The 18,486-nt window shown below is 41.6% G+C and overlaps 1 protein-coding gene across 4 annotated transcripts in view; it reads left to right on the top strand.

Annotated features, from left to right (window-relative positions):
- P3H2 (prolyl 3-hydroxylase 2) overlaps positions 1-17,785 on the top strand; it is a 145,429-nt gene extending 127,644 nt beyond the window's left edge. For all 4 annotated transcript variants that reach the window (XM_029069842.1, XM_029069841.2, XM_029069839.2 and 1 more), the window contains 7 exons: positions 881-1,008; positions 1,475-1,570; positions 4,691-4,841; positions 5,781-5,898; positions 6,651-6,726; positions 12,781-12,921; positions 16,716-17,785. In XM_029069842.1, coding sequence (XP_028925675.1) covers positions 881-1,008; positions 1,475-1,570; positions 4,691-4,841; positions 5,781-5,898; positions 6,651-6,726; positions 12,781-12,921; positions 16,716-16,808 — 803 coding nt within the window. In that variant the 3' untranslated portion in view covers positions 16,809-17,785. The remainder of the gene's footprint in view (positions 1-880; positions 1,009-1,474; positions 1,571-4,690; positions 4,842-5,780; positions 5,899-6,650; positions 6,727-12,780; positions 12,922-16,715) is intronic.
- The last annotated feature ends 701 nt before the right edge of the window (positions 17,786-18,486 follow it).

The following is an 18,486-nucleotide window of genomic DNA, read 5'->3' as shown; positions in this document are numbered from 1 at the left end:
GATTAGTTATTTGATTTTGTCTTCTGAGAACTCAGTACCATTCTTTGAACACAACAGGCATTCTCTTTGATCGCACTGTAGTGACTACATGAAAATGTAATGCACCTTCACTACCGTGTTGACACTCGGCAAAGGGATCAGCTACCAAGGCTTGCATTGCTTGTGAGAATTGTGCAAGTCAGCTTTGCTGCATGCAACTTACGTATCTTACAGTGAAGGATTCATTTAACCAACAGTAGCTAAGGAAACAACTTTAAAAAAAGCAAAGAAAAATAACCCAAATCAAACCAGTTGATGGTCTTTTCATTGATGAATGTCAGCAAGGGCTGAGTAACTCAAGTCATTACCACTTGTTAAGGATGTGCTTGACTTAACTTTTTCTCAATTTCTTGGAGCTGGTCCTAGATTTAAAAATCCTCAGAGACAGAAGTGCCGTATAAAAACCTGACCCAATACCTCTAGTGTCCTATGGAATGCAATGCATGTCTGAATGAATGACAATAATAAGCTTTTATTCTTGGGCCACAAGTTGTCTTTGTATCGATGAGGGAGATGAGTGGAGGATAATGCCAAGGTTAAGCCTCATGAGAAAGGGAAGTGGTGTTGGATATACAGAGATGAGATGGACAAGGTTTGAGTGGGAAGATGAGTTCTGTTTGAGACCTGTTAAGTTTGAAGTGTTTCACAATGTTGATATTATGTGATTCCCTGGTCCTTCTTGTCTTCTTACTTCTTTGGAATTGACTTTGTTTCATTCCTCTCTATCCACTCCCAATGGCCCTCTGCTGAGGAGTAGATGAGTGGCGGGGTTCCCGCCTGATCCTTTCATGTTAGCTATCTGACAAGTTAAGAAATTATCTGCAGCTGTCTTTCCTTTCAGGTGGCCCTTTGCTATTCAGTGATGTCAAGTTTGTTTACAACTCGGAACAGCTGAATGGAACTCAGCGGGTGCTCTTGGACAACGTCCTGTCCGAGGAAGAGTGTAGGGAGCTCCACAGTGTGGCCAGCGTAAGTACCTAAGGGGAGTTGGCTGGCTGGGGAGGTGAAGAATGGGTAAAGGAGAAGCTGGCAAAGGAGAGGAGCGCATGAGCCACCGATTTCTCCTCTATGAACATTTTTTGCCCTCCTTCCCATATTACCAATGCTGGTGGAGAGAGAGGTTACCATATTTGCCAGCATAACAGCCTGCTTTTTTGAATAATTATTGCAACCCCAAAACAGGGGATAGGTTATGAGGCAGGGACATAAGTCTAGCAAAAAAAAGGGGGGAGCAGGAGAAAAGGAAGAGGTAAGAGGGAACTTTGAGGCTGCTTCAATTACTTTGTACTGCCCTCTCTCAGATGCAGTATACACTAAGTGCTCAGTGAATTAAATTTGAATTGGGTGAAGATTATTGGTGTCATAGCTGTTTTCCAGGAAAAACTCTCAAGAAAAAGTTAAGTCTTCAACCCTCCTCACTGCTTTCTGCTTCTAGGGAATAATGCTTGTTGGTGATGGATACAGAGGAAGAACCTCACCCCACACTCCCAATGAGAAGTTTGAAGGGGCCACTGTCCTTAAAGCTCTCAAGGTACAGTATTTCCTCTTGGCTTTGTTTACTGTCAATGCACCATGGAGCAAGGATAGAGTGCACTAAACTTCCCTCAACACTGAGCCAGAGTTTTTTTTAATAGTGGTGATGCTATTTGTTAAGCTCTTACTGTATGCTAAATACTGTGCCAAACACTAGGATAGACACACAATGATCGGGTTGGACACAGTCCATGAGGCTCCCCATCTAAGTAAGAGGGAAAACAGGTCTTGAATCCCCATTTTAAAGATGAGGAAACTAAGGCACAGAGAAGTTAAGTGGCTTACTCAAGGTCACAGAACAGGCAAGTGGCAGTGCTCTGATTAGAACCCAAATCCTCTGATTCTCAGACTTGTGCTACTTTTATCGATGATGGATGAAGGTCAAAAGTGTGTTTGAAAACACTTTCCCCTGACTTGGATGATTGGCAGATTTGCTCTGTTGCTTATTTGTTATTCCAATCATGCCTATTGGCACCCACACCTGCAGGGATGATCCAACATCAAGGCCAGGAGGTCATCTAGCACATCTGAGAGGTCTTTCCAGACTAAGCCCTCCTTCCCTCTTCTTCCACCTTTGGCATCACCTGACTTGCTCCCTTGATTCATCCCCCTCGAAGCCCCACGGCACTCATGTACATGTCTGTAATTTATACTAATATCTGTCTTCTCTTCTAGACTTTTAACTCATTGTGGACAGTGAATGTTTATTGTTCCCTGTTTATTGTTCTATTCTACTCTTCCAAGTGCTTAGTTCAGTGCTATGCACATAGTGAGTGCCCTATAAATACGATAGACTGATCTAGTAGTTGTGACTTTTCTTTTACCTGTCCTTTCTGAAGGCATTTCCTGCCTGGCCAGAGATATAATAATAATAATTAATAATGGTATTTGTTAAGTGCTTACTATGTACCAAGCACTGTTCTAAGCACTGGAGTAGATTCAAGGTAATCAGGTTGTCTCATGTGAGGCTCACAGTCTTAATACCCATTTAACAGATGAGGTAACTGAGGCACCGAGAAGTTAAGTGACTTTCCCAAAGTCACCCAGTTGACAGGTGGTGGAGCCAGGATTAGAACCCATGACCCCTGACTCCTAAGCCCGTGCTCTTTCTACTGAGCCATGCTGCTTCTCAAGAGATATCTCCCTCTCAGTCAATAGAAGAATCATATTATCATAAAATAATTATTATTATTTATTGTATTTAAGTGCTTACTATGTACCAGGTAGTGTCTTAAGCCCTGGTGTGTATACCTGTAAATCAGGTTGGACACAGTCCCTGTCCCCTGTGGGGCTCACACTCTCAATCCCCATTTTACAGATCAGGTAAATGAGGACCAACAGAGAAGTGATGTGACTTGCCTAAGGTCACACAGCAGACCAGTGGTGAAGTCAACTTAGAACCCATAACCCTCTGACTCCAAGGACCATGCTCTATCCACTACGCGCACGCCTCTTCTCCACTATGCCATGCTGTAAACCCGTTGCAGGCAGGGAATGAGTCTTATTTTATTGTACTCTCCCTAGTGGTTAGTAAAGTGCTCTGCACATAGTAAGTGCTCAATAACTACGACTGAATAACTGAATTTAATAATATAATAATATTATCTCAGTGCATGTCTTTTAGTAACAAGGTTCGGATGTGGAGTTTGCCATAAATCTGGCTGGCCAGTGGCTGTAAGGTGAAGAACCAGCAGTAGAAATTATAGGTGACCTATCAGTGCAGGGGGTCCCCAGAGACCAGGACAGCTTTTATTGGAGCCTCAAGTTCTTAACAGAGCCCTGAACCCTCAGGCGAGAATGAGCCACACTTACATTTAATCCTAGATGCGACCACCAAAATAATACTCTCACTAGTCATCACTGAGTAATTGAGAAAACGCCTAGCCTGTCTATAACTACCTAGACACTCCCATCAAACTATTTAACAAGAAGTAGAATCAAGAGAACCATTCTCCAATTAATTCCCACCACCGCAGGGTCTTGACAGCCTAATGGCCAGTTTTACTTCATCTTGTATACAACAATCCTTAGAACTTATGTGTGTTATTAATTTATGCACACTCCTCATTTTTTCACTTTTTTATTCATCTATTCATCTTTTCATTCTTCTGCTATTACCAGATGTAGCTCACTACTATATGGGTAAATAATTTGAGCCTTCCTGTCTCCCCCATTAGATTTTAAGCGCCTTGGGGTAGAAAATAGATGTTTTTGCATTTAATGAACTTTCCCAAACACTTAGTACATCGTTAGTTTAGCTTAGTTTAGCCCAAGGGAGATGCTCAGCAAAACTATTAATTGTCAACACTGCTCTCTACCACCTCTCTTTGGGAATGCCTTGACAGAAAGCTCCTATCATAGTATTCACTGTGTTCAAGGCCACATATGTGTTCACATGAATTCAACTGTTTCTTCTGGCACCATATTATACTGTATATCGACAAGCTTGCCTTGTCAGAAAAACATGGCTTAATTTTGCTATAGAGTTCTTGCCCAAGAGCAAAGAGAAAACTATTTCTGGCTGTCCTGAGTGTATTCTCAAAAACTTCCTTTTTCCAATGTGCTCTAAATAATTTGTTTTTTGATCTAATGAGTTTTGCTTTAATTGATGAGACTGAAGCATGAAGTAAGATAATTTTCCCACATTCATTTAATTAGTCAGGGCAATCAGTGATATTTATTAAGCACTTACTATAGGCAGAGCACTGTTCTAAGAGCTTGGGAGTGTACAATACAATAGAAATAGCAGATACACTTTCTGCACATTATGAGCTGACAGTCTAAAGAGGGAGATGGGCATTAATATAAATACATTATGGGTATGTTTGTAAGTGATGTGGGGCTGAAAGTGAATAAAGGTTGTAAATACAAATGCAAGGGTGATGCAGAAGGGAGTAGGAGAAGAAGAAATGAGGGCTTAGTCTGGGAAGGCCTCTTGGAGGTGATTTTTTTTAATAAAGCTTTCAAGGTGGAGAGAGTAATTGTCGGATGTGAAGAGGGAGAGAGTTCCAGGCCAGAGTCAGGATGTGGGTAATGGGTCAGTGGTGAGATAAATGAGACTGAGGTATAGTGAATTGACCTTCCTTGACCCCTATTCTAATGGTGTCATTTCTTTCAGTTTGGTTATGAAGGTCGAGTCCCATTGAAGAGTGCCCGCTTGTTTTATGACATCAGTGAGAAGGCCCGCAAGATTGTGGAATCTTATTTCATGCTGAACTCCACTCTGTATTTCTCCTATACACATATGGTTTGCAGAACAGCCTTGACTGGTGAGGCAACAATATCAAAGCTCTAGCAATTTCCTTTCACCTTTGGTTAATGTAAGACAAGGCTTAGAGAGAATCCATTCATATAAGTGGTTTGACTGATCAGTATTTGGATATCCTAAAGGTGGTAAATTATGTTCTGCATTGTAGCAAGTCCATACTCCTCTCAGTTTCTTCCCTTTCATTCATTTCAGATTCAAAGATATTTCCCTTACTATGCATTTTCCTCCCACGTTTGTTTCCCTGAATGACTAGTGGATATGAGGAAATGTAGGTATTTCTCTAAATCTTATTTGCAGTGGAAACCTAGTCTTGAATGGTTCCATGATAACTCCCATTTAACACAGGAGACACCAGGAACAGGGAGCACAGGTGATGCCATGATAGAACAGAAGACGTCTTCCCCGCACCCCTAGAAAATATAAGTACACACACAAACACACATAAAAAACACACATGACATTCTGAGGGAAAACTCTATAAAATCAAATATATACCTTTCCCGAGGAGAAGAGGATAATGTTTGTTTTTAATGTTCTCAGAAATGGGCATCTTGAAACATACTCTCTTCCCATTTAACAATGTCAACTTTGGGAAATTTCAGTCTTTGAGGTATTTCATAGTTCTCGTATGAAATTTGAGTTCATTCATTCAATCATATTTATAGAACGCTTACTGTGTAGAGAACACTGTACTAAACACTTGGAAAGAGCAGTTCAACAACAAAGAGAGACAATCTCTGCCCACACCGGACTTGAGTTGCCTTGCCACACCCCAAGACCCTGCATTCCACAAGAAGTCAAGAGTGGCACAGGGTGTCAAGAGAGGAGTCAATCAAAATGCCCAATTCTCCATTGCTGAATAGGTTGCCCAAGCTGAGGTAGGTGGTAGTCATCCATCCCTGCCTCTTAATGTTTTTTCTTCTTTTTCCTCATGTGGTAGGTCAGCAAGACAGAAGGAATGATCTGAGCCACCCCATACATGCTGACAACTGTCTACTGGACCCAGAGGCCAATGAATGCTGGAAGGAGCCTCCTGCTTACACATTCAGAGACTACAGGTACAGTCCCTTTCTAAAAGTAGCACTCAATCTTGTGGCTGTCAAAATTTCTCAGCCAATTGGAATAGAATGAGTTTGACATATTTAATACATCAGGCCACTTATATTACAAATATTTAGCTTTACTTCCTGCTACACACCTGTTCTCCCTTTCTCCTAAATTGTGAGCATTGTGTGGGACAGGGACTGTGTGATCTGATTATATCTACTCAAGTGTTTAGCATAGTGAACACCAAAAATAATAATACTTCCTACACTCCATAAAGGAGGTCAATTTTATACCCCTTAGATTTTAGTTAAGGAGACTAGGGCTCATAGAAAGCAAATATTTGTTTTGTTGAAACAAGGATGTGCAAAAGCAGTCCTAAAATTCAGGAGTAGAAATTCAGGAGTAGAGTTAATGTGTCTGTCATTTCCTTTCCATCTACCATACAATCTCCTTGGAAAATAGAAAACAGCAAGTGCTGTGGTTCAATTTTCACTCGCCATCTGCAGAATCATCTGGGGTTTGGCAGTGACCAGTGGTGAGATTCCGAAAATGTTGGTGTAAACTCCTGGGCAGGGAATGGGTCTGCTTATTGTATGTACTCTTCTAGGTGTTCAGTACAGTGCTCTGCACACAGTAGGTGCTCAGTAAATACAACTGAATGAATGAATGAATGAATGAATGAATGAACTGACAATAGGATGAGCAGAACTAGGGGTTTTTATAGGAACAGACCTCACACAAGATTTTCTCTTTTGTTTTGTAGTGCTCTCCTGTATATGAATGGAGACTTTGAAGGGGGAGAGTTCATATTCACTGAAATGGATGCCAAAACTGTGACTGTGAGTAAATCTCCACTTGGGTACATATGATAGTGTTCTTTCTCCCCATCCTACAATTTTCCAGGGATACAGGGTTATATTAGCAGTTATATATACATGTATATTTATTCTTGGTTTTCCCACCAGCATTCAGACCTCCATATTTCCCTTGTACCAAGGCATAAAAGAGATCCTCTGCATTCGAGACATGTGCTTTAATGATCAAGCAATTGCTCAAGCACATCTCACATCTGCTGCTCTTTCTCAGGTTCAGCCAGTTGGACATGAGTCTGATCGGGTCCTTTAGAAACTGCTAAGTTAGCATAGTCTCAGTTGTCTAACTGACCAGCAGATCTTTCTGTAGATGCTTGATAGCCAAAACCACATCTTTCAGAATAAAAAGATGTAGTCGTTACTGGGGACGAGATTGATTAGACCTGAGAATTAAAGTAAAAAGCACATGGAGTCTGGTGTGATTGAAAACCCATCCCTTTAGATTACAGAAAAAAACCAAACAACTTTGCTTTTACTCCCTCTAGTGCCCAAGTTTGAAAATAATTTAAATTTGGTTTGAAATAGGAAGTTGATATGGTAAACATCTGGAGATCATGGAGACAATTATCCCCAGTTCACTTTCTCCTCTGGTTCCTCAGTGGCTAACAGCATGTATGGTTTGGCAGGTGGTCATCAGGATTTACTTGCAGAATGTATCCTTTCCCTTTCTGCCAATCAATAGTATTTACCGAGCACCTACTATGTGCAAAACCACAGTGTAAAATACCATACCATATAATCATTAAAAGAATACCCTGTTAAATATCTGATGGGATTGCTACCAAAAGTCATAATCATGTATAATCTACTCTCATATGAAAAGTTCCATTAAAAAGCCTTTGCTACATCTGTTTCCTAAGCATTTGAAAATCGCTCAGTAGATACAACTGATTAAATTCATTCATTCATTCAATAGTATTTACTGAGCACTTACTATGTGCAGAGCACTGTACTAAGCGCTTGGAATGTACAATGCTCAGTATGCTTTATGTGATATTATATTCTTTCAAATTACAGGATCTCATTCAACCCATGACTCTTTTCAGAGTGGATAGTTGAAATATATAGGCAATCCAAAAAGCCTGTTTTAACAGAATACTGTAGTTTCAAACTCATCCCATCCACAGTCTGCTAGCAAAGAGATAAATGGACGGATATGCATTACACTTTTTTTTTCTTTTTTGGGGTTCATTTTCATTACTTTGCTGCTAATTAACAGTTCCACCAGAAAGAGAACCCCAGAATAGGGACTATGAGATCAGTAAGATTAGACTTTAAGCCCATCAATGGGCAGGGATTGTCTCTATCTGTTACCATATTGTACATTCCAAGCGCTTAGTACAGTGCTCTGCACATAGTGAGAGCTCAATAAATACTATTGAATGAACAGCAGGGAGAAGGCCAGTCCTGAGAATCACAAAGATAACTGACTTACTTCACATACTGAGTTGCCAGGCTACCTTCCCATTCTAAACCATACTCCGGAAAGTAAAAGTTCTCAAGTTGTCTTCTCCTCTTCATCGTTGACTGTAATACACGATAGGTCTGTGACTTTTTAGTCTATGACTCCCATGAAGAATGAAAGGCTTACCCATATCTATCCCTCCTACCATTCCTTTCCAAAGTTTTTGAACAAGCTGTTTATACCCACTGTCTCCACTTCTCCTCTTATTCTTTCCTTGACCTCCTGTAATCTGGTCTCTCCCAGCTCAATTCCATGGCACTGTCCCTCTCTAAGGTCACCAAAGATAATGGCCTCTATACCCTCTTAATCCTCCTCAACCTCCCAGCTACCTTCAACACTGTGGACCACCCCCTCTCTTTGAAATATTATCTAGCCTGACTTCACTATCACAGTCCTCCTGGTTCTCCTCCTACTCTCTGGCCTCTCCTTCTCAGTCTCTTTTGCCATCTCCTCCTCGGCCTCTCACCTTCTCCTTGAGCAAGTTCCTCAAGCCTGAGTTTTGTGTCTCCTTTTCCCTGTCTACACCCATTCCCTGGATAACTCATTTGCTCCTACATCTTCAACTACCATCTCTATGCAGAAGATTCCCAAATCTACCTCTCAATCACTGACTTCTCTCCTTCTCTGCAATCTTGCGTTTTCTCCTGCCTTCAGGACATCCCTTCCTGGATGTCCCGCCTACACCTCAAACTAAACATGGCCGAAATAGAACTCCTTACCTTCTCACCCAAACTCCATCCTCCCCATTACTTTCCCATCACTGTAGACAACACCACTATCTTCCCGTCTCACAAGGCCATAACCTTGGCATTATCCTCGACTCCTCTCTCTCATTCAAGCTACATATTTACTCTATATCCAAATCCCGTCAGTTTTTCCTTCATCTCTAGAATCCATTCCTTCTTCTCCATCCAAACTGCTACCATGCTTTTCTAAGCATTTATCATATCCCTTCTTGACTACTGCATCAGTCTTCTTACAGACCTTCCTGCTTCCAGTCTCTTTCACACTCCACTTTACTCTGCTGCTTGGATCATTTTTCTAAAAAGACATTCAGTCCATATCTTCACGCTCCTCAAAAAGCCTCCCATGGTTGCCCATCCATCTCTGAATCAAGCAGAAATTCCTTATCATGGGCTTTAAAACCTCCCTAAAATCACATCTCTTCCCCAAAAGTTTTCCATGACTAGCTTTATTTCTCCTACTTGCCTTCATTTCTGCATCACCTATGCAGAATGCGCTTGGCTTTATACCACCTAAGCACTTAATTTTCACCTCACCTCTAAGCATTTGATATTCGCCTCTCCCTCAGCCCCACAGCACTTATGTACATATCCTTACACTCTGCCATTTCACCTATCTGTGATTTTTAATCTGCACACAGTAAATGTTCAATAAATACCATTTATTGATCTGATTTAAGGCACTCAATCAGCTTTCCCCTTCCTACTTTACCTCATTAATCTCCCACTACAACCCAGAATGCATACTTTGCTCTTCCAAAGCCAACCTGCTCATTATACCTTGAGTTCAACTGTCTTGCCAATGACCCTTTGCCCATGTCCTCCCTCTAGCCACAACTCTTTCCCCTCCCATATTCAACAGACCAATTACCACTCTCCCCATCTTCAAAGCTGTGCCCCAAATCACACCTCCTCCAGGAGGCCATCTCTGCTTTTATTTCCCAACTATTCACCTTCGCTTCTGCATCACGTATTTACCTTCCCTTTTGCATCACCTATTCACTTGGATCAGTAATCTTTTAGTTCTTTTATTCTCTCCCGTCCCAGCCTTAGATGACCCTTAAGTCCTTTGTACTCATCTCACCCACACTCCCACACCATGTATGTACATATTCTTATTCTCTGTCCTTCCCCTGTTCGTAATGTATTTTGTCTGTCTCCCTCACATGATTTTAAGATCCTAGAGGGCAGGAATTGAGTCTACCAACACTATTAAATTGTACTCTTCAAGCTTCTAATATGGTGCTCTGCAGTATACAATAAGTGCTCAAAAATACCACTACTTGAGTGATCAAGTCTGGGAAACTTTTGTCACTTGAAGCATTCCAATTAAAGCATTGGCTTAAGATGTGTCCCACCCTTCCCCTCATCTGATTAGTGGGCAAACCTGTCTGTTGAGTATTGAGTGGCATAGTGGAAAGAGCACGGGTTTGGGAGTCAGAGGACGTGGGTTCTAATCCCATCTACGTCACTTGTTTGCTGTGTGACTTTGGGCAAGTCACTTAACTTCTCTGTGCCTGTTACCGCATCTGTAAAATGGGGATTAAAAGTGTGAGGCCCATATGGGACAAAGTGATTACCCTGTATCTACCCCAGCACTTAGAACAGTCCTTGGAACATAGTAAGCACTTAACAAATACCATAATTATTATTATTATTACCATTATCTGATAGGTGAAAAGCCTGCCTGCTGAGTCCCTTATACCAGTGACACAATCCCTTCTGGTTTTGAATGCAGGAAGGTCAGAATGGTTGAAACAGTCTGACCAGTGGATTGTAAGCTCCTTGTGGACAGAGATCATGCCCACCATCTCTGTTGTACTGTACTTCCCAAGCACTTAAGGCAGTGGTCTGCATACAGTAAGTGCTCAATAAATACCATTAATTGATTAATTGATAGTAGAGACACAACACCCTCTGTATCGTACTTCTCATGATAGCAGATACTCTGTTTCCCAGATGTCCTGATTACGGATCCTTCATTCCTTCACTCAATCATATTTATTGAGCACTTACTATGTGCAAAGCACAGTGCTAAGCACTTGGGAAAGTACAATATAACAATAAATAGACACAGTTCCTGCCCACAGTGAGCTCACATTCTCATTCCCAGGCAAGCCCAAAACCAAAGCACAGCCTTTGAGGCAAGGGATATCAGAAACTGAAGGAAGGGAACAGATCGGGGGGGAGGAGAAAAGGGGTAGATAGGAGAAGAACAGTTTGCATATGATCATTGGAACTTGGGGTGGAAGGGGAAAGAAGTGTTCTTCTCCCCTTACAGGCAGGCAGAGTTTCAGTACCTTTTGAAGCCTAATAAACTGAAAACAAGTGGGAGGGGAAGTGGAAAATATAATTTTATCTAGCTTTCCTGCAGATTTCCTCCAAAAAACCCGGCAGGACTCTGGTACACCCTACTTCCTCTCCCAGCCCCACAGCTTTTTCAGTAGCAATGTTGAAACTGAGTCTTAGTACACTTGAGAAATGGAATAGTCACTTCACAAAGTTGCCTTAAAAGTAATCAATCTTTGTGGAGAATTTGCCAAACATGAGAATCTCTGTCCAAAAATTTGTATTGGCTTTGTGCTATTATTGACAGACCATCTAGTGACACTTCTCTGATTAGGCTTCAGCTCCCGTATCCCCCCAAAATAATTGTTAGTGCTCTCACTGGGAAGTTTTCTGAAGATGTTTGCAAAGTACTTAGGGTTCCTTGGATGAAACATGAGATGTTTATTAATAGTTTCACTGATAACCTTAAAAGTATTCATTGGTAGCACACTGTCACTGAATGTCCCTCTGTTTTTAAGCTCTACCCAATTAGGAGAATTTTTAATTGTCTGCTCTTGAGTAATGATAATAATAATAGCAACTGTGGCATTTATTAAATGCTTACCATGGGCTGGCACTGTACTAAGCGCTGGAGTGGATACAAGCAAATAGGGTTTGACACCCTCCCTGTCCGTCATGGGGCTCACAGTCTCAATCCCCAGTTTACAGATGAAGTAACTGAGGCACAGCGAAGTGAGGTTACTTGCCCGAGGCCACACATCAGACAAATTCTTCATTTGAGCAGACTGAATAAACCAATTGAATCATGAGCTGTGTCTGTCCACTCTCACTGCCTCAACCTTGCACAGAGTCTGACCCCCACAGCACTCACAGTCAATCAGATTTATTGAGCACAGACTGGGTGTAGAGCACTGTACTAAGCACTTAGGAGAGTACAATATAAGGAATTGGTAGACATGTTCCCTGCCCACAACAGTACATAGCTTTACAGGGGGCCGCTACCCTTACCTGTAATTTATTTTAATGTCTGTCTCCCAAACTAGACTGTAAAGTGGCTCAGTGGAAAGAGCATGGGCTTTGGAGTCAGAGGTCATGAGTTCGAATCCCAGGTCTGCCACTTGTCAGCTGTGTGACTGTGGGCAAGTCACTTCACTTCTCTGGGCCTCAGTTACCTCATCTGTAAAATAGGGATGAAGACTGTGAGCCCCACGTGGGACAACCTGATTCCCCTGTGTCTACCCCAGCGCTTAGAACAGTGCTCGGCACATAGTAAGCGCTTAACAAATACCAACATTATTATTAAAGACCTTGTACAAGTGTACTAATAGTATTGCACTCTCCCAAGTGATTAGTACAGCACTTTGCACTCAGTAAATACCACTGATTGATAAGATGATTCAGTGAGTTACCCAAATCCAATTATGCAAATGCCTCCTCTGTGATTCAGAAGAAACGGACCGGGTGGTAGGATACTTTCTGAAAACTTTGCCACATGCTTCAGAGCTGTTTTTTGTTTGTTCACAGGCCTCTATAAAACCCAAGTGTGGTCGCATGATCAGCTTTTCATCTGGTGGGGAGAACCCTCATGGGGTGAAGGCAGTTACCAAGGGACAGAGGTGTGCCGTCGCTCTGTGGTTTACCTTGGACCCACTTTACAGGGAGTTGGTGAGTTTTTCCCTTGATGCCCATCTTTTTAACTTGTGTGTCAAAGGCCAATATTGTGAAAGCTGAGAAACTTCCAGAAGCCCACCTCGCTCTTAGTTCAGAAGGGCCTTGCTTCCTAGTCACAGAGACCAAATCAGACAGACCTGTTGTCTCTGAAAGGGAATTGGTTTAGGGAAGGGGACTGTTCCTTTTTTGATGATGTCTCAACACTACATTCTACCCTAAACGAAGTCAATTCTCCAAATGAAACTCAGGCTTGCCAAATGGCTGGCCTCTTTTGTCAGCATTAGCCAATTCTGTTCATAAACTCTGGATGTAGGAAAAATCTGACACCTTCTGATTAATTGAGATGTCTATGTGCACGAAAAATTATTGAAACACTGTCACACTCAAACCTGCTGATTCAACCTTGAGGTTGTAATGAAACTACCTTGTGAACAAGCTGGCCCTGCCCTTTTCTTTCCTTATCGTCCATTTCCATCAGCTCCCAAGCCATCTCCGATTTCATTTCTCATTAAATCCTATCCCTATCTATAATCTGTTAGCCTTCAGACATTTTATTTCCTGGAATTGGTCATCCCGCCCATATGTTTTCTGCTAAAGAAATTAGATATATAAATAGACGGATTGATCAAATCACATTTCTCCCTGGATACTACTGCTTCTTATTTTCATCAATCATATCCACCAAATATAAAATTGATATTCTAGAAAATACAAAAGGAAAAGCACCCAACTAATTGAGGGAAAAAAACCCCCGGCTGTTTGTCACAGGTTTTCCTTCAAGTTGTTAGCTCAAGCATTAGCAGCATCTAGTGGTCTTAGTGGGTAATTGTCAGCAAACTTTTGTCAGAATGAAAATCGAACCCAATGACGAGCGCAACTGTGGCCCAAATCTGTCGGACCGGAAAGAAACTTGGAAGTTCTGCTAATCGGTCATTTGTTTCAAAAGTTGTTGTCTGATAGGCCAAGTAAAGAATGCCATTCGTGGCTCAGTGGAAAGAGCCCGGGCTTGGGAGTCAGAGGTCATGGGTTCTAATCCCAGCTCCACCACTTGTCAGCTGTGTGACTTTGGGCAAGTCACTTAACTTCTCTGGGCCTCAGTTCCCTCATCTGTAAAATGGGGATGAAGACTGTGAGCCCCATGAGGGACAACCTGATCACCTTGTATCCCCCCAGCGCTTAGAACAGTGCTTTGCACATAGTAAGCGCTTTACAAATACCAACATTATTATTATTATTATCCAAAGAACACTGGACAGATTGAAGCTTGGAATTGATATCGTATCCACTGGGTCCCCATCTCCTTGGTTTTATCTGACTACTCACACTGTTTCTTGAATCCACCCCTCTATGCTTTCTGTCAAATAATTACCCATAGATCCAGGACCAGGGCACTCACTGACCTTCACTGAGGAGGTCACAGAGCAGGTGAACCATTCAATTTCAGCTGTTCAGAGTATCCTCCATTTTGAGGTGAAAGGCTGTGAAGTTAAAGTTTGGAGCATCTCTCCCATGGAAGTATTTACTGCTTCACATATTTCTCTAATGCCTACCACAGGAGGATCAGTCAATCAGTGGTATTTATTGAGTGCTAAATGCATGGAGAGCACTTTACTGAGCGTTTGAGAGAGTACACTGCAACGGAGTTAGTAGACGGGTTCCCTGCTCACAAGAGCTGACATTCTATGCTATCTTACAACATTTGTCAAAGGTTCATTTGAACAGAAAATAATATGCTCCATTTGCTTAAATTCTTCATTTCTTCAGAGTAAAGCCGAGAGAAAAGCCCATGATCTTATATTTCTCCCTTTCCAAGTGACCTAAGGTTGGGCTCCGTTCTTCTCTGGAGATGACACCATGGTCACCATGGGTCCCAACAAAGAAAACTTTTTGAATGCCTTGTTTGCTAGTTTCCCAAACTGGCTGTCTGTCTTTGGGCTTCTTCACCATACTGAAACACATAAGTTAAATGAACTGGAATGGACAGCAGAAAGGAAAGCTTTTCCATGCGATATTCATTTAAAATTTTGCCCAGGAAAAGCCAAAAACAAGCAGCTAATACTGTTAATGTGAAAACCTATTTACTGGCGTTGAGTATCTGCTTATAGATCTCTGTTCTCCTTGTATAAAATTGTCCACATTTGTGATGTCTGTGCTTAGATGTGGCATCTCTACTATGACGTCCCACGAACACCTGAAACTTAACATGCCAAAACAGAACTTTTTATTTTCCCACCCAAACCCCATCCTCCCCTTGATTTTCCCATAGCTGTAGACAGCATGACCATCCTCCCTGCCTCAAGCCCATAATCTTTGAATTGTTCTTGACTCATATCTCTCATTCAACCAATATAGTCAATATGTCACCAAATCCTACCAGTTCAACCTTCACAAAATTGCTAAAATCCACTGTTTCCTCTCCATCCAAACTGGTTCTATGCTGATCCTGGCACTAATCCTATTCCACCTTGATACTGTATCAATCTCCTTACTGTTGACCCTGCCTTCACTCTCTGTCTCCCGTTCCAGTCCATAGTTCACTCTGCTTTCTAGATAATTTTTCTAAAAAAACATTCATTCCACGTCTCCCCACTCCTCAAGAACCTCCAATGGCTGCCCATCCACCTTAGCATCAAACAGAAATTCCTTACCATTGACTTTAAAACACTTAATCACCTTGCCTCCTCCTATATTACATGATTTCCTCCTACAGTGCAGTCCACATACATTGCTCGTCTAATGCCGACCTATTTACTGTTACCCAATCTCATTTATCTCAACACCAACCCCTTACCCACATCCTGCTGCAAGCCTGGAACTCCTTTCCCCTTCATATCCAAAAGGTGATCACTCTCCACACCTCCAAAGTTTTATTAAAATCACATGTCCTCCAAGAGACCTTTCCCAACTAAGCCTTTATTTCCCATTCTCCCCCTCAATCAATCATATTTATTCAGTGCTTTTGGTGTGCAGAGCACTGTACTAAGTGCTTGGGAGAGTACAATGTAAGCTCAGAGGCATGTTCCTCTCCCTTCTTCATTGCCCTTGCTCTTGGATTTGTAGCCTTTACTCATCCCCGTCCTCAGCCCAACAGCACTTGTGTATATATCTGTAATTTAACGTCTGCCTCCCCCTCCAGACTGTAAGCTGCCTGTGGGAAGGGAATATTTGTGCTCGATGTGGGAAGAAAATGTCACTGTTCATTGTTGTATTGCACTTTCCCAAGCGCTTAGTACAGAGCTCTTGTCACAGTAAGTGCTTAGTAAATATGAGTGAATGAATGAATTTATATCAAATCTGTAATATATACTCTCCCAAGTGCTTAGCAGTAAGTCAGACATTTACTGAGCGTTTACTGTGTGCTGAGCACTGTAACAAGCACTTGAGAGAATATAACAATAAACAGATACTTTCCCTGACCACAGTGAGCTTACAGTCTACAGGGGGAGACAGACATTAATATAAATAAATTACAGATATGTACGTAAGTGCTGTGGGCCTTGGGGGGGGGGGGAATAAAGGGAGCAAGTCAGGGCAGTGCAGAAGGGAGTGGGAGAAGAGGAAAGGAGGGCTTAGTCAGAAAAGGCCTCTTGGAGAAGATGTGCCTTCAATAAGCTTTGAAGTGCTGTGCATAAATTAAGCACTCAATAAATACAATTGATTAATTGATCTAAAGTCCAGTACCCCAGCCTAATATTATCAGCAGTAGACTCTTAATAAGTTTTTCTGAGGCAGCTGTGTATGCTAATAATTAGAAACGGTTTCTCTCTAACATGCTTTCTCTCTTTCAGGAGCGACTACAGGCTGATGAAGTGATAGCAACATTAGATCAAGAGCATCTAGGGAGCCTTGAACTGAATATCAACCCAAAAGATGAACTATAAGAATTGACCAAGAGTCTTCTATCAAATATTTATTTAATAATGTTAATCTTATAGAACCATTTTATTTTTGTACAGAGCCTTGGTATAAATTAACAAGATAATATGAATCACCAAAGTGTCTCTTCTGTTTGTTGAGGTTTCTTAACTGTTCTTATGTATCTTTTGCTTGATCTTGACTTTACGTAGATTCACCTTTGAAGGGAAAGCCTAGTTATATTTTGTTGAACCCGGCTAGGCTATGAAAATTCTAAGAAGAATGATTTCTATTTTAAGTAGGATTCAACTGTGCCTTGTTTACACTCTTCGTGAATTGCCTGGTTTGGTCTGGAAAGACCCTTCAGATCTAATTTATTCACTCCCTTATGGCCTTTCAAGCCATGCTTGCTAGTGGCATCACTGATTCCAAACATGTTTTTAGTTATAGGTGAGGGATGCCGGCGTACAATGCCTCCATGTGTCATCTACCACAGGGACAGTCAGACGCTGAATGAGATGGTCATTTCAGTGAAAAGGGCTGGTCAGAGGGATTCTTTTCCTAGTCAAGCCCAGGTTGATTTTTGGCTCTGGAATATACAGATTAAACTTGCTCTGGAAATCCTTGAGCCTAATTAAATGCAAAATTGCCTTTGTTGCTTTGAAAATGCTCTTTAAAGTATTTCTGGCTTATTAAAAGGTCAAAGAGACTGTTTTGCAAGGAATTTGGAAAACCTTCCTGGTCATTTTCTGGTGCCAGAGACCTACAATTCAATTGCTCATTAACTCCGTTGTAGATTGCAACTCCCTTTCTGCTTCTTTAAGCAGCGATCACAGGATACTACTGTTCAATTGATTTTGTTTTAAACCTTTGTGGGCTTTTGGGGAACTGGATATGTGGAAGAGGGTGGAGGGCAGGAGGGGGATGCCTTATTGCTGCTCAACAGCATAAAGCTGTGCTTCTGTCTGGTTGTCTTAATAAAGGAGAATTTTATTTATTTTAATGATGATGTGGTGTACAAATATCGGCAGCTACTTCACAATAGTGGTTGCCATTGGAATATCAAGGATCACATTTGGAGTATTCCTCTTTGCCAGACCTCAAAGGCATAGCAGAGATCTCTTACCTGCTCGAGACTAGATATAATACTAACATTTTGAGACGATGAAAAGAATGGGCAGCTTTTTTTGGAAGAAACTGCAACCATGTGTTAATCCAGGTGCTTGTGCTCCTTGTTATCATCACTCTCTCTAGGAGGAAAATTGAATTCCTTGAGGGGCAGGGGCATTGTCTTCTTGTTATAATTAATAATAATTATAATGATAACTGTGATATTTATTAAGTGCTTACTATATGCCAAGTATGGTACTAAGTGCTGGATTAGCTACAAGGTCATCAGGTCCCACACGGGCTCACAGTTTAAGGAGGAGAGGGAGACCAACTATTGAATTCCCATTTTGCAGATGAGGAAACTGAGGTATAGAGAACTTAAAATGACTTGCCCAAGGTGATGCAGCAGGTAAGTAGCAGAGCCGGGAATAGAACACAGGGCCTCTGACTCCCAGGTCCATGCTCTTTCCACTAGACCATGGTTGTTGTTCTTTTATTGCTTGCTCCCAAGGGCTCTTGGTGTAGTTTTATACTTACTAAATACTGATCATGAAGGCAGTGTTCAGTAAAGGATAATTGAATGAATAATAATGA

Source organism: Ornithorhynchus anatinus, chromosome 7 (genome assembly GCF_004115215.2).
Source record: "Ornithorhynchus anatinus isolate Pmale09 chromosome 7, mOrnAna1.pri.v4, whole genome shotgun sequence".
Classification (NCBI taxonomy): Eukaryota; Metazoa; Chordata; class Mammalia; order Monotremata; family Ornithorhynchidae; genus Ornithorhynchus; species Ornithorhynchus anatinus.
The sequence above is the reverse complement of the archived record's forward strand: the minus strand, read 5'-3'. Positions and strand labels throughout refer to the sequence as shown.